This window comes from Haemorhous mexicanus, chromosome Z (genome assembly GCF_027477595.1).
Source record: "Haemorhous mexicanus isolate bHaeMex1 chromosome Z, bHaeMex1.pri, whole genome shotgun sequence".
NCBI lineage: Eukaryota > Metazoa > Chordata > Aves > Passeriformes > Fringillidae > Haemorhous > Haemorhous mexicanus.
This window is the reverse complement of record NC_082381.1, coordinates 74,682,388-74,698,542: the sequence shown is the minus strand read 5'-3', so window position 1 is coordinate 74,698,542 and position 16,155 is coordinate 74,682,388. Positions and strand designations below refer to the sequence as shown.

Sequence of the window (16,155 nt, the reverse complement as noted above, 5' to 3'; positions counted from 1 at the left end):
GTTGAATAGCCATGTGTAGAAAATTCAAATTTGATATGGAAAAACCCATCAGGTAAAAGCAGTAAAATCAGTGCTCTTGAGAAAATCCGATTGTGATAATGAACCTTTGACAAAAATATCCACCTTGTGCAAACCCCATTTTTGTGCAGTCTTAAATCATATAGATTGCGAATTAGCCTGTGCATTTTACTTAAGCTTTACAATGAAAAAGGGGAAGATTTAGTGAAGAACAGCTGTATTCATCTGGATATATCTACACTGGATTTATTCTGGGAAACCTGGTCTGGCATAAATATTCCAAGAGTTCAGTTTTTGGATACTCCAATCACAAGTGAAAAGGCCACCCAGGGAGATCTACTTCAAAGTAATTTTTTCACATTTATATTCCAGTTCAATCCAAAGTACCACTACATGCAGATAAACATTTTAAATTTACAGAGCAAAGCAGACTGATCCAGGTCCCTCCAGAACAAAGGGAACACTCTCTTCTACAACAGAGAATCTGCTTTTGGCCATGTGGTGCTTATAACACCTCCTGAATATTTACTCCAAGGAAAATGTGGGATACAAGGTCTTAAAACATGAAAGGTCCAATTTATGTTTTTACTTTAGTTCACATTTTTTACTAAAGAAATGTCTTAGGGCACACTTTATGAAGTCTGTTATTTTCCCCTTGAATGTCTATCAAGCACAACAATAGGCTTTACAATATTATGTCCAATTTCTTCTATTCTTTCCAGTGTAAGAATTACATAAAATATTTTGTAGTTTACAGTTAGCAGAAATCCCTTCACAATATACTGCAGCATAAACATTTATGAGTCTGTTGATTCTTGAGAGAGAAACGGGGAAACCAAATTTTGATTACAAATAAGCTAGTTCTTCCTTTCCTCTGCTCCTTGACATATTTCTACTAACTCTTTCAAAAACACAGAAAAAATGTGGAAATAAGTTAGAATCTTTTAAGTGTATCAACTTGCTTTTTTATGTTCCCTCTAAAAGATTGTTTCATTATTCTCATCCCATATAAGGAAGACCAGCTTTCTATCTGAAAGAAACAGAAGCATGCAAGGCAGCCAACTAATTCATTACAGAAGTCATCCTCTTTAGCACCTACTATCTCATCAGCAACACAGCGCTACTATCAACACTTACAGACCTGAACTAATTTAGATCTTTCCATTAAGCACTAATATCTACTGAAATAACTATCACCAGCAGCATTAAATAATACATCAGTACTACAGCATTAGTTTTAAGCATTTTAGTGAGAGTAAGATGTTGTGGCAGGGCTTATGACAATAGTTGAGTTTTGCAATGCTAAACAGTTCTCAGAGTTGGTGGAGTTCTGTGATTACAGCTGGGAACACCTTCTCTGAATGACTATTTTCCCTGTTGAGGAAGTTATAATCCAGATATTGAAGTTTACCTTTCCCTATTGTTAAACTTCTAAAAATTTTTAAACCCCCCTATAATTGATTTTGCACCTTTATTTTTCAGTTCTTATGGTTTTACATCTGAATTAGCTCATGGTGTTAAGACAATAAAGTAACATTTATAATCTGAGAAGACATTAATGGCAGAAATAATATACAGAAAAAAAAAAGAAATCTCAATACCTGTAAGGCTGGGGAAATCTAGTAACTATTTCTATCTAAGCACATCAGAAATCCAATGTCAAAAATACAGCCCAAAGTATATGAGACTTCAAGAAATGTACAGAATATTACACCAAGGAAGCTGGAAAGAAACAAGGAATTTGGAAAGAAAAATTACTAAAATTATTGCTACTTCCCATTCTAGGTCTGCAAAAGCTGACTAACTGCTAACCTGTCAGAGAACAGAATAAAGCATAAGTGAAAACCTATGTGGGGTTCCTAGATCCTCAGCAGTTGTGGTAAAAATGAGAACCTGAGTTGTTTTCCTCTTCATTGATCACGACACACTGAATTAAATCAGCAGTGTCCTCAGATACCCTATTTCTCTAGTCCCCACTAGCTTGGCATAAAATTTTGGTATTGCAGTTAATGCATGTCCTCAGTCTGCATTAAACCTACCTTGTCACTTAGCACTGCACAGCCACAGATTTTTCCCCTGCAGTTTATTTTACTGAAAAACCACACAAATTAATATATTTTCCTGAGCTAATATATTTTTATACCTATCACTTCATGCCAGACCAGTGAAACAGGTCATTACTTCATCATCTTAATGCAGGAGGAAGCAGACTGACCTCAGTGACTAGGTCAGTGCTGAGGGCAGGAGACACCAGCAACTGAATTCTGAACAGCTGCACATAGCAATATAATTACTCACTGAAGATTTAAAAATATGTATGTCTTAGTCCTAAGAATGTCATTTATATATTGTTGCTACTGATATTACTGTATTTTCAAATTGTGAACACTGTTTACTGTTGCAAACAGAGCATCTGACTTGAGCAATTCCACTAATTTTGATCCCAGTCCATCTCTGATTCGCAATTTCACACTTTTATCTGTTCCAAGATGCATTGCACTAACCAAATGGACACACATTAATATAAATATATGAGTAAAAATTACATTACAATAGTAGTATACAGCATCAGATCCTCAATGTCTCTAGGAATCAGGTGATTCCCATATGATCCATACTTTTTAAGCACCCAATATAAGACTGTGGTATTCAATCCACATACAGATTTATTGCTCAGCATTGCAAATGGAATCATAGGAATCTAATGCTTTAAATCTGGCTCTAAATTATTTTATAATAATAAAAATGTACTCAGAAACATTTGTGAAGCTCTAAGTGATGACTATCATATAATGATCAAATGCAGAAAAATCTCATGAGAAAATTAGCTTCCCTAATTGCCAACTATAGGGAAGAAGGTGCTAAGCTGATGTATTATAAAAAAGGACAAAACCCAGTGAAGAATAACGTATCAAAATAACTATAATGAAGTTCTTGAGCTCCAACAAGTAAAGCAGAATTCTTACTGAAAAAAAAAGTGATTGTGTAATTGAAAATGGTGCTCATTAGTAGGCAATGTTGATAATGAAAATTATTGTTTTGGATAGAATACTAAATAGCTTTTTTATATATGACATGTATGTTAGCATAGTTCTTAGGTCATTATAAATCCTAACCATCTCCTGCCTTTCTGAATTTCCCTATAAAATGTTAATTTAAGTAATTCATTTTATAATGAGAGAGACTTCCAGATTCTACAGCAGAAATTCTCAAATTCTTTTACTAGCAATGCTGATACCATCAGAGATGAAGAAGGTATGATTTCAATTGCCCCTGAGGAAATTATGAGACACAAATGGGCATCAATACAATGCAAAATCCCAGGTTACTAAATCCATCCTAGAACACCCCAAGAGCTGTAAACGATCCAACAGCAAGGACAGAAAGGAAAAGACAAAACAAAATAAATCAGAGTACCTGAAGGGCTCTTGCTGAGCAAACATTGGCTGTCTGCCAGGGGAAATGCCAGAAAAGTAAGGCATTCCAAAAGCTTTACAATCTCTTTTGGCTTTTAAAAAACTCACCATTCAAGTTAAATTCTGTACCTCTCCACTACACTTTTATCTCAAAAAGGGAACATCATAAATGAAAAGATCTGTAAAGCCCAGGTAAATACCTTGCTTAATGGACCATATGTTTTCCTAACCATACAACTAATTGTTGCAAATACAGACAGGAACCTATAGGTTGGGAATCTTCAGATATTGTTAGTAATGATCTGCTGCAAGGTATGCTTTATTACAGGCTGTGATGTTTAGATGGCCAGATGGCATCAGTGACAAAAGTGTCATCTCTCATCTGCACTTGCCTAGAAACCCTCCCCATACAAGACACGACTAGGTGAGTTCATCAGCTGGGACCCACACATGGTTTTGCAATTACTGCACCTGAAACTGATTGCAGAATCTTGTTTTGCATTGACTGACTACAGCAGAGGACCACTGTGCTTTTCTGGTTTTGTGTGTACCAAAATTTTTGTGAATATCTGCAAGTTTTACCCTTAATTTTCTAAGGAACTACTGGCTCAAACTCTGAGGCATGACAAAAATGTTTAGTCTATGAGTCATTATGGAAGGACACTAGTCAAAAGCAATGCAGATCAGAAAGCTGAGGATAAATCACACAGGGAGCTGCAGATAATAGGCTTTCTGAACCAAGGACAAATTAGGCAGCATCATTAAGAAAGTCTGTGAAACTTCTTCAGAAAAGACCTTCTTTAGGAATTAAAAAATTCTAGTGTTGAAAAAAACTAAAACAGCATCAAAGTGCTATATTCCCTCCTAAGAGTAATTTGCTCTTATTTTGTCTGTAATGGATAGGCTGGAATGTGACTTAAAGTGGGGGGGGCATGGGGGGAAAACAGCTGCTACTTACTTTCACATTATATTTACCAGGGTTCTTATTTTTAATGGCCAGTACACTGATATTCTAGAAGATGTCAGCTCTGGCAGTCATTTCATTGCAAGATGAGGGCCTAGGTTTGGGAGTGCCAAGTGGTTCAAGTTGAGAGTACAGATGCAATATGGGTTCATATTTATTATCATGGCAGAGAGTATAGCAATGGGATCTGAACAATTTTGTTGAATTACTTAGGTTGTAGGTTGGTACAGTGTTAACCAGGGGTGGTCTTACCCCTTTTACAGAGAGGACTTTCCATTTTGTAGTCTCCTTTGTGTTGCACTGTGAGGCTTCTAAAACCTTTCAAAGACAAAAATCCAACTAATTTGTTTTGTTTTAATTGCATTCAGTCACAGTCTTCAAAGAGGTAGTAAGCAACCTGCAACCTGGGCTCATTTTCCTATTCCTCTGTGACATTAAATTTAATCTACGTTACTTTTCTTTAGAGTATTTATAAATTAAAACCATGAGCATGCCTTAGGCACTTGGATACTTTCGTGTATAAGTTCAGACAGATGAAACAGCTTTCAAGACAAGGCTTTTATAAGTTCTTTCACTCTGCAGCCTGAAGCAACTAATGTGCAAGACAGAATGGAACTATGGACTGGAAGAGTAAGCTGGGCTGTGTCAGTTGAGGAGACACCATGTAATCCTTCAAACTTCCTTTATTAACAGATTATCTGCAAAAGCTTTGACTTGTCACTGACTTACATTTTGGAAAAACTGACTTTTTCTGGCTGAGCACCCATTGGCTTGACTAAGTCTTCAAGCCAGTGATCACAATTAATAAGTTTAAAATTTTACTTTGCATCCAAACCCCACTACCAGGTGCAGACATTTCAGTATCAAAAGTTAAAATTCAGTGAAGATAAAATTTGTACATGCTACAGTATACCAGGAGAGTAAAGTTTCCCACAGTTCGATTCTGAATACACCACAAAAGCAGATAACCATCATCATCATTATCAACCTCCTCCTGTTTCTGCTATCATTTTAGAGGACTGATACCCCATGACAGCTTCACTGTCTTTTTTTAGTGTTAAAGAATTCATCCCCAGAGCCTGGAAAACAACTAGGAAATGTCTTGTAACACCATGACACATCTAGAAAGGTCTATAAGTTTTCCCTAAGAGTGGTCTTTATTATGCTCCTGATTCCAGGCTGGCATCCCATCTCTCTTTCTCTTGCCTCTGGCCTAAAAGACTGCTTATGCTGTGAACTTTATATACAAATTTCTCCCCAATGTTCACTCCCCATTAACAAATTCAGTTGCTGATAAAAAAAGTTTTAGCGCTGCAACTTTCAGAAAGGATCTTTTCAAGTTTATGTGGACAGTACAGAGAGAATATTGTTTCCATAAAGAAACTCTGCATGTGGGTAGGCAGAAAGATGGGTCTGAACATGTGCATAGTGTGTACAGCTTTCTTAGGATTAAACATAGCTCTTAAGGAGCACAGAGAATTTAACAGTTTAGTGTTTTCTAAAAGTTAAATACTTCAATTAAGTGTAATCCAAGGCTTCCTTTCATTTCCTAGCATGATTTTCATCCAGATCTTTAAAAAGCTGGTAGAAAATTTATACTTTGTAAATATGAATGGAAGACATTAAAAAGCAGAACACAGAATACAGCAGAATGGAAAGATGCGCCAGTCAGCACTGTGGTGACCTACTTTTATTGTAGCAATCCCATTTTTGAAGAAATGTCAGTATTTTTTTTAGAAAAGCAGGCACAATGAGGTGTCAGCAAACATGCTGGTTATCATTAAAGATGTTGCCTGATGACTGCAAATACTTGTCTGTATGACTGACAGGCTTAGTCAAGGAGCTCCCACATTAATGTGCAGTATCATGTTCATAAAGGAACAAATACTGTCATGGTTCTACAGCAGGAATATATGACACTGAGCAAGATGCCCATCTACAATAAAGATGATGGTTTATGGATCCTACGATTACAAAAACTGGAGAGACACATATTTTCGGATCACCAATGAGAGAGCTGCTTGGGGCTTTTTGTTTTGGCTATGGACCCATTCCAACAATTTCACTGTATTTCCTATAAAAATGTTCTGTATACTGCCACATTATCTGACTTGATTTTAAAAAAAGTATTTTTCACAGCCATTGTCCTTTAAATAGAAAGTCATTACCTGTCCTTATAAATAACACACAGTCACATTCTGTCCTTGAACATTCTGTTCCCACAAAGAAAACTATCATACAATTGAGTCTATTTATCTTATTTTACTTTTAAAAATCTTGATCTGTGTGTTGGGAACAATGGATCATTACATGACTCAGAAGTTTACAAACTGAGGATAACATTACATGAATCTAACACCAATAATCTACCTTCAGTAGCATTCTGAAACTATGGCCTAAACTGAAAGCAGTGGTGAACTGAGTGTTTCCATATTTCTTTTGGTGTCTTTTTTAGGGAATAAGGGTTAATAAACTAGGATGACTTTAAAACTTGAAGTATTTTGTCATTTACTGACAACGAGTCAATATAATTTTATTGACCATGAGGACTACAAAACAAACTTTAGTTCATTAGCAAGCGAGACAAAAAGATATGAAAGTAACCTTGAATAAATTGCAGGGCAGCATATTACTGGGCATGTGTTTTTACACTAAATTCTGAAGCTAACTGTTTAGAAAAATAATGTTTAGAAAGCACAATGAAAAATGAACAATACTTACAACCATACCGTTTAGGGACACCCAGCAATCTGGTGGGAAATCCTGAAGTAATGGTACTAAAAACTGTAGACAACCATCCCAGTGGCACAGCAGGAGCATCATTCCAATCAGATTAAAGATTCTCACCACTGCACTGGCCAGATCGTATGTCATGTGGAAAATCTGCAGACAAAAATTACAGGTGATGTACATGTTGCAAATCAGAAATTAAACTCATTTAATTCTCATCAGGCAGGTTAAAGGAAAAGAAGTGTCATCCTGAACTTCTAAAAAAGGCGAGGTTTCTAAGGCAGGATCATTAATTTGAGCACATTAATTTTAGCAGAGAACCATACTGACACACCTGCCTCTTGGCTGCATGCCAGCGTTATGTAAGCTCCTGAGAAAGGCATATATTGGATAGAAGTCACCCACTAAAGTGTTTTCTAAAAACCTCCTACTCCTTTCAATTGAAGCAAGACTCACAAATTAAAAAATACCTGGTAAGGCTAGTGATACCATTACTCACCCATGGCTTTGGTATTTCAATACCCAAAAGTTGTGGGAGATTTAATGACCCCTTCAATAAACTAATTTTTGCATTTATTACCTTCTCATATGCACAAAAATCTGAGTGAAGAAACAATACAAGTAAGTGTCACATTTTTTTGGCTTCTACTTCTATACTTTATTCCAATTTGTATATACCAGTTCACCAATCAAAAATGACAAAAAGGTAGGTAATAGCTCTTAATAACTAGAATTTTCCTGAAATTCTGATAATTCCATGGCTGCTACATTGGCTACTGTAGTAGATAACTTCATATCAAACTAACACAGTAAGTTGGATTTCAGTGTAACTCTCCATTCTTAAGACACAAACCATTTACATCTGAAAAGTGTCATACAGTAAATCACACATAAAATTCTCAAAAACAACAGAGACATTTTCAGGTTTGTCATGGGCAAATTTGCTGGACAGAATTTGATTGAGGAAATCAGTCAACTGCTGATATAGTACAAAAAAATGCATTTTGCACTTCTCTGCTATACTGGTTTTAATGCACTTCCAATCTACAAATACAGACATAGTACTTCTTACACAATTCAACCAACTAAAGATAAATATATAACATTCTAATATGCATAATTATCATTATGCAGGAGTTATATTTAGAAGCTCAAGAATGTGCAGTTGGTGTTTCATGGAATTTCAAGTATAAAATACTATTTAGTAGTGTGGCTAGACATAGAAACCAGAGGATTTAGGACTTAAAACATCAGATGGCTAGAGATATACGGGCATATTGGTACATGAAATTTTGCCTTTTTATATTAAAAAAAAATCACACATAAAAGAAGGAAAGTTTGTGTTCTAGATTTTACATATCTAAACTAAAACCATAGGTAAAGTATCCACATTGTAAATGAGTACAAGTACAAATATGGAAAGCACATTGTGGTGTCTTTAACTTTCTGTTAATGGGAGTTGGTTGTTGTTTGAAAATGGCAGTTTACATTCTGAGTCCCAAAATACAAAACCTGCATATTAGAAACATACTTCAGAGACTAACACTATGTACAACACCTGTTTTTCAGTCTAGAGGATTTAAAGAGAATGCATTCCAAATTTCAGTTCAATAGTCATTAGAAATAGAGGCTGGTAACATAAATACTATCCAAATACCATCTAGCTGTTGTCAAAATTGAGACGATAACACTGATATTTAGGAGATTCTGTAAATGGAAATAAAGAGTCACTATTATGCATTTTTCTTGCTAAGCAATGTATTTATGTTACAGCCATTTCAATAGCTTCAGTTTCAGTAGCTGTTATGAACAAAAATAGTGGATGTGTGCACTGAAATTATTTTATTTTGAAGAACTGGAAAAAATAGCAAGGATTGCTACTGGTTTGGAACACCAGCTCTCATTTAGGTTGCACTTTGTCAACATGGCACCTGTACTACAGCTGCAAAGAGCAGATAATTCCTGATCACACGAAAAGTGTTGGAACTTTTTCCCTCAAGTTTCTCATCAGGCTTTACTGTAAGAGACCCAGGGAAAGACCTGATTGTCAAAACTCTCCAGAGACCAAAACCCAGCAATCACATGTACCCAAGGCTCCCAAATCCCCACCCTGACTCTGCAACTGTGGGCTTAGGAACTGTGCTGATGGGTTTGGGCTTTACCAGGACTATTTTCTCTTGTCACTGTTTTCTTCAAAGTCTTTGCATTATTACTGTGCCTCTGCCAAAATGGTCACATACTGCAAGAATGCTAAAAGGTTGGAAATTCTGTATGGAACCAAATCCATTGAAGGAAATGACTGCCAACAGTCTGCGTACAACACTGCAAATTTCCATCATTTCTGAAACTTTGCTACAGAAGTAGCTTCTGTGAAGCTTAGTGTTAAAATGTTAAAAATGCTTGAACATATCCAGGATATTATCTAGACTGCATAACCTGGTAATATTTTATCAGCATTTCAAACATACCATTCTTTTACTGCTTATCTTTCGGCTATATAGTCTAATATTTGTGTAGTCTATCTGTGATGCCTCTGTGTTAAAAAAGATTACTCCAACAGAAAAATCTTAAGCAAGTGCTGGAAAAACATTTAAAAAAATCTTTGCATACACACTCTCCAGCAAATAGTATCTGACAGTTTTTCTTCAAAAAAGAACTTATGGAAAAATGTGTATTTGGCTGGAAAAAAAATTAAATACTGCAAGCATACACTGTTCAATGTAAACAATAATATTTGCCTGTAGTATTGTATTGACATATTTACACTTGGGGGTGGGAGGGGTGGGATGTGTTGATTTTTTTTAGACTATAGCCAAAATGCCATGTGGACTGAAGTCATATACTGCATGTTTAATGTTCTTCCATTCAGGAATTGACTGTGATACCATGAAACAGGAGGAGTAAAAGAAGTCATATTTTTATAGCTTTACAAATTACAATTCTCATATTAATGAGCTAAATCTCATTAAAAGTCCTAGGAGATATGTGTAGTTTTTTTTCAGAGATAAAAAACAGGAGGAACAGGAAACTAATTCCATTCATTTGAGGAAATGGTGGCTTGCCCATCAGTTGGTCCTCCACTGGGATAGAAAGAAATACAAGAAGACCACAAATCAGTTTACCTTGATTTTGAAGAACAGATGTGTGCTCAAATCTCTCTATTTCAACAAGTTTTTTAACAAGATACTATTCATAACAAAAATAATTCAAACATTTGCACACAACTAAAGTTAAGCTCCTAAGACCTGCACTCACGTAGTTAAATATAAGTGCTTGGTTATAATTAAACATTTACATTGCAAAAATACCATGCAAATAAGAGGAAAGTACAACTGCAAAATACATTTGAAAATCTGGCCACTTTATTTAGATTCCTAATTTCATACCTAATTTCATAACCTAAATTTAGTTTAACCAGAAAGAGAGTAAATTTTGGACAACACATCTCTAAAAAATTTACTAGAATGACTTAAGATTAATGCTCATGAGAAAAAATTAAAATCCTCCTGAGAACTAACTCTTCCCACAGTTCCGTTTCATATAATAGGAAAAATTTCATTAATATTTCACCTTTTTAATTACTACTCAACTTCAGTTTTTGTTATGTTTGTCTGTATGTGTTTGGCTAATAGTACTGTCATTTTTCATAGTTTCCATATACTTGAAAATTTAAAAAAAAAAATCTAGCCTGTGAACTCACTTCTAAGAACTCATAATTTCTTCCTTTAATAACTTTACAAGCTTTTATCAGTAGCCTGGAAATCTTTTTTTTTTTTTCCTGAAAATAACTGACAATGCCTCTGACAATGGCTGAAATGGAACCACAGGTTAACAGTTTCCAGTCTTTTGGCACAATATTGCTCACAGACAATAAGAAATTGCTAAAGAAGTCAGACTTCACATGTTTTATCTCAGTTTTCACTCACACTTCTTTAATGACTCTTTTTATTCCCACATAAGAAGCAGAAAGCAGACTATTCCTTCCTCACATTTATAATGGAGTGTATATATCAAATTGTTCCTACTAACTCTGAGCCTGAGATGGAAAAACCTTTTCAGTCTTACCAGCCCATGTGCTTAATTGCATTTTAGGGCTGTCAAATTAATAGCACACATATAGTTTAACCAAGTTAATACAAATGCTGCTGAACTGCTGCCAAGGAATGCACAGGTTACCTCTTCTACCTTCTGATAATTGGTATGTAATATCTGTTCAGTTGTGATTTTTAGTTCAGTTCAGAATCACAGTCATGGAACCATGAAAAAGATGGAAAAGACTTCCAAGATCAGCAAGTCTAACTTTTGATTGAACACTACCCTGCCAACTAGTCCATGGCACTAAGTGCCATATCCAGTCCTTTCTTGAACACTTTCAGGGATAGTTATTCCACTGTCTTTGATTTATAGGTTCAGTTTATATAAAAATTAATTTTCATAAACCATCAGAATTTAATTCTGATTAAATGAAGGAAAAAATTTGGAATTTCCTAGAAAAATTTATTCAGATCTCACCTCATTGAGTTCATGTAGACACCTCTTCTATTTCTCAGAAGTACTAAAGGTGCTTAGCATCACAAAGCTATCTCAGGTTTAGTCTTCAAATGGAGATCTGCAACCTGCCTTGGGCAATCTGCACTTGCACCAGGTGAGCTGTGGACTCTGGAATGTTAAAGAGCCACAGTGGGGAAAAAGGGAGAGCTGCTCCTGTGCAGCTCTGGAAGGCATACTGAAAGCTGTACTTACAGCAGTGAAACTCCAAGCTAGACTGCAGGGCAAAATAACAGCCATTAAAGTGACAAGGGTTTTTTGATTCAATCTCTGGGTCATCCCCAAAATTATTAGTTTTATCCCTCAGAGCACCAGCTAAACATAGATCATAAACAGTAGGATCTGAATTCTCCTAAGTGAGCTGAATGTTTACTTTTAAGATAGTAGTTGCAACAAAGTTTCCCTGGAAATAAAATAATATAAAAGGGAGAGCACAATGCCTCTTTTTGAGCATCCATCTCTCAATCTTCTTTAAAGCACAAAAGGCAACCACGGCTTTTTTCGTTATTTATTTCATATTTGACAAATCGACTTCAAAAGATATTCTTCATAAATATCACTTGGGATACCACAGGTCTGATTCAACTCCTACCAAAGCCAGATCCTTGGAGAATTGCAGGTTATCACACTCTACACTGGAAATACATCTGCACAAGCAGATGTAAACATGCACTGATTGATACGCCTGGCTATGCCCTCAGGGTAACATTTTACACTCAACTGACTCCTGATATGTGTGCTGAATTTCATGATAAATAATACATCATTGATAATTCAGTAGTGGGAAAAGGTATATAGCATTATCTAATCCAATTGTATTTGTGACCTTAAGCTAATGACAAATGCAAAGATATGCTTCTGCTTTAGCTGGCCCTGAAGGGAAAACACCAGTGATTTAATAAACAGAGCAAACTATTTTTAATCAAACATAGTCAGAAAAAAAGAGCTGAGAATGGCCTATTTTATGTGACCTTTAAAATTTGTTACTTTCTAGATGGAGTCAGTCTGACATTAGGTTTTATAATAGGAGTCCCATTTATTCCAATTCAAGGAAATGTACAAATAGAAGCCTGCTTCTGCTAATCAAAAAGAACACAACAATAAAATAGAAATGTGACAGGTTAAACCTGAAAGCATTAACAGAACTACTTTGCTGAAGGAATATTTAGGCATGACTTGAAAAGGTCACATATAACCAGGAAGCAGTATTTATTTACCATATTTAAGTTCTGGAATATTTATTTACAATCTATAAATTCTGCAAATACCATATATAAATACTCTAAATTGGCCAATGCTATACTAAATATTAACTCTCACACAGAGGGCATGACTTCACTCTCAGAATGTGTGGTTTTGTTATCTTCATGTGATAAATGTGTGGGACCTGTCTTGACATCTAAATAGAGAGGAGCAGTGACTTTATCTCAACTCAGAAAAAAGCAAGCAAATGACAAAGGATTCAGGATTCTGAAATAAAATCACCAGTGCTAATTCTCACTTGTTTCTACAGAGGTGGAGGTCTCATTCATCACTTAAACCAATGACAAAAAGTACCTTATTAGACTAAGCAGTCTGAAGTGAAGGAAAGTAAAAGCAAACCAAAAACACTTTGCAGCTGTCAGAAAGACATAAACACAGAACACAAACAGCCTGCCTCTGTGACAAAGCTCAGCTGTAACTCTTCTTAAGTCACAGTACCAAACTGAGTGTGACCATGTGGCAAATAACGCTGGAACTGGACATGAACATAGAGACTGATAGTGCTGGCAGCTAGAAGTGTAGGTCTGTTCCCACTTCAGCATTATTTCAAGCATCAGCATCACCTGAACTTCAGCTGAAGTTTCTTGATGGGTCAAATATTTCCACTGACAGCATGACTGAACTCAAGCTGGAGACCTCTGAGCATTGCGCTGAGCTGGAAGGGACATTAATTTTCTTTCATAATTATTTATATCTTAAAAAGAAGGCAGCTAGGAGATATAGCCAGTCTGTAAATGACCCAAAATATTATTTTAGATTTTTCTTACTAGCTGAGCAAGAGGAACTGTTTGTTTTATTAATGTGAGGATGTACTTTGGCAGCAACAAGAGAAGAGAAATAAGTTATTCCCCTTCAGTCTTTCCAAGGCAGGGATTTCCACTATGCTAAAAAGGCAGTTGAACAAGCAATGTGAATCCTAAAAAACATCACTTCCTACATTTTTCAAATATCAAATACCTGACTGCATCTTTAGAAATTAGGATCAAATTCTGAAGTCTATATTCCCCAATTTTAACACTTACACAAGCAGTTTTCATCATTAGTGGATCTGAAACAAGCAATAAATACCAGACTTACATTTACCAAGAAATCTACAATAAAATACATCTAAATTCCAAGACAATGCAGGGAGAACCTTAGGAAGTAGCAAGTTCTTCGCAAAAAATGCACACATGATATAATTATTCTTCAATATTTTTGATCATTCAAGTCTCTCAAACCCTGAACTCATTTATATTTTCATTTTTAAGGCATAACTTTGGTGGCAATTACACTCTACCCTCAGCACACTAGGTCCTTTCCTAGGAGACAGGTATTTAGGAGAGAGAACAGAGAAGTGCCCTGACTGTAGCTTACATTGAAATGGGTGGAAAATAATCCAGTCCACAGGCCCCTGGATCAAACAGTAATTCAATCAAAATTAATAAACACAAAGTAGCTACAATGCTTTCTATGCATTTTAAAATAATTTTATAATCATCATTTTACAAATGGGACACATGCAACCAACTTCTTTCAATCTCACTATTTTCTTGACCTTCTTTTTAAAATTTTTTTTAAGGAAGTAATATTTTTATCTTCCCATCTCCATGAATACAAACTGAAATCAGATACTTTTTCATAGTAGATGAAGTACCAGAAGATTTGATGTACACAGAAACTTGGAATTTTTTACATTTACAAAAACTATATCTGAAACTATTGTTGTAAAACAAATTTTTCACCAGATCTGTATGTCATATGTCTCAGCAGATGTGGGTTTGGGAAGCAAAGGGAAGTGAGTGCAGAAAAGCCAAAGAAAGTTTTCTCTTTTGGGATTCTAACTCCTCCTCAAAGTATCACTCTGAGATTTAAGTGGATGGTTCATTAAGCACAGTTCTTTTTACTGATGCCTTCTCCCCAACTCACACTGCCTCAAAGCTGAGCTTCAAATCAATTGTCTTAATTATAATATGGCAGTGTAATGATCTCATTGAAAACAATAGAAATAATGAAGTATATTTCTTCTGGAGAATTTAAACTGATGTCTTTCTGAAGCTGATGAGGTTAATCTTCCAAACATGGAAATAATGGGCAAGGAATTGAAAATTAAAGTAATTATGTTAAATTTCCTGTGGAATAAAAGTTCTGAGATTAAACTGGTTCTAAATGCCTTCTTTTAATAGCATGCATTACCTTCCCTTTGAAAAGCCCAAGAATTGTTGCTTTATGAGACACAATTGTTTTAGTGTTTATAGATTTGGGTTGTTAAGAATAAATTTCAGCTGTGAATAAAAATATGTAAAATTCCATACTGTACTGGAACCTGAATTTTGTTTTTGCTAGTAATTTAATTGAGGGTTCATAGGCCAATAGTTAAAAAGCCCCAACACTATCAGTACAATTCAAGGTAGTTGATTAGTGCACAATATTGCATGAAATTTGGAACTGTTCAACACTTGAATGCTTAATGCCTTAAACAAATGAAATTCATTTGCTCTGATGAAAATCTTGCAATAGGCACTCATATATCATAGTAACTCAGAGGCATAAAAATCCAGGAAAAAACATGTGAAAGTATATATGTGAATAAATAATTCTTCCAGTGAGGGATCAGTGATTTGTGGTCTAAGTCAATGTTTCACAATATTGACAAATGATTCTTAAAATTATATGGCTAATTGAATGAAATTAGAGAGAACCTTTTTTCTAGGAAGTGAAGATCATTGTGCAAATGAAGTTTACAGTTAAAATCTTACTGCCACTCAAAATCACACAGAGGACATCTTCTGGAGTTTTAAAGGTTTAATTAAAAAGATTTCTGGGCAGGTACAAACACACCAGAATCATAATCTTAATAACTTGCCTCAAAAATCACCAGCAGAATTTAAGAATTCAGTTTCATGACAGAGCAACATACAGCCAAAGAACCAAACCAAATCAAACTAAAAAACAAAAACAAAACCCCCAAAAACAAACAAACAAACAAAACAAAACCCCCACCAATATTTTAAAGAAATATTGGAAATTTGCATGTGATAGTCTTTCCTCAAAAATACTATGTTTATTTGATTTAGTACATAAAACTGAGCTGAATTATTCATATGCTGAATTATTCTATTTTTCTGTGTTCAACAACTGATAAATACATGGCTATCATTATTAGGAAAATTGAGAGTATGCTTGCATGCACACAAATATGATTTGCTTACAGCCCTTAATACTCACATTTTCTAT

General features: G+C 35.2%; 1 protein-coding gene across 1 annotated transcript in view; it reads right to left on the bottom strand.

The window, feature by feature from the left end:
* Positions 1-16,155, bottom strand: part of HCN1 (hyperpolarization activated cyclic nucleotide gated potassium channel 1) — a 194,314-nt gene that overhangs the window by 84,494 nt on the left and 93,665 nt on the right. The window contains exon 3 of the mRNA XM_059873869.1: positions 7,120-7,281. Within this exon, the coding sequence (XP_059729852.1) occupies positions 7,120-7,281 (162 nt within the window). The remainder of the gene's footprint in view (positions 1-7,119; positions 7,282-16,155) is intronic.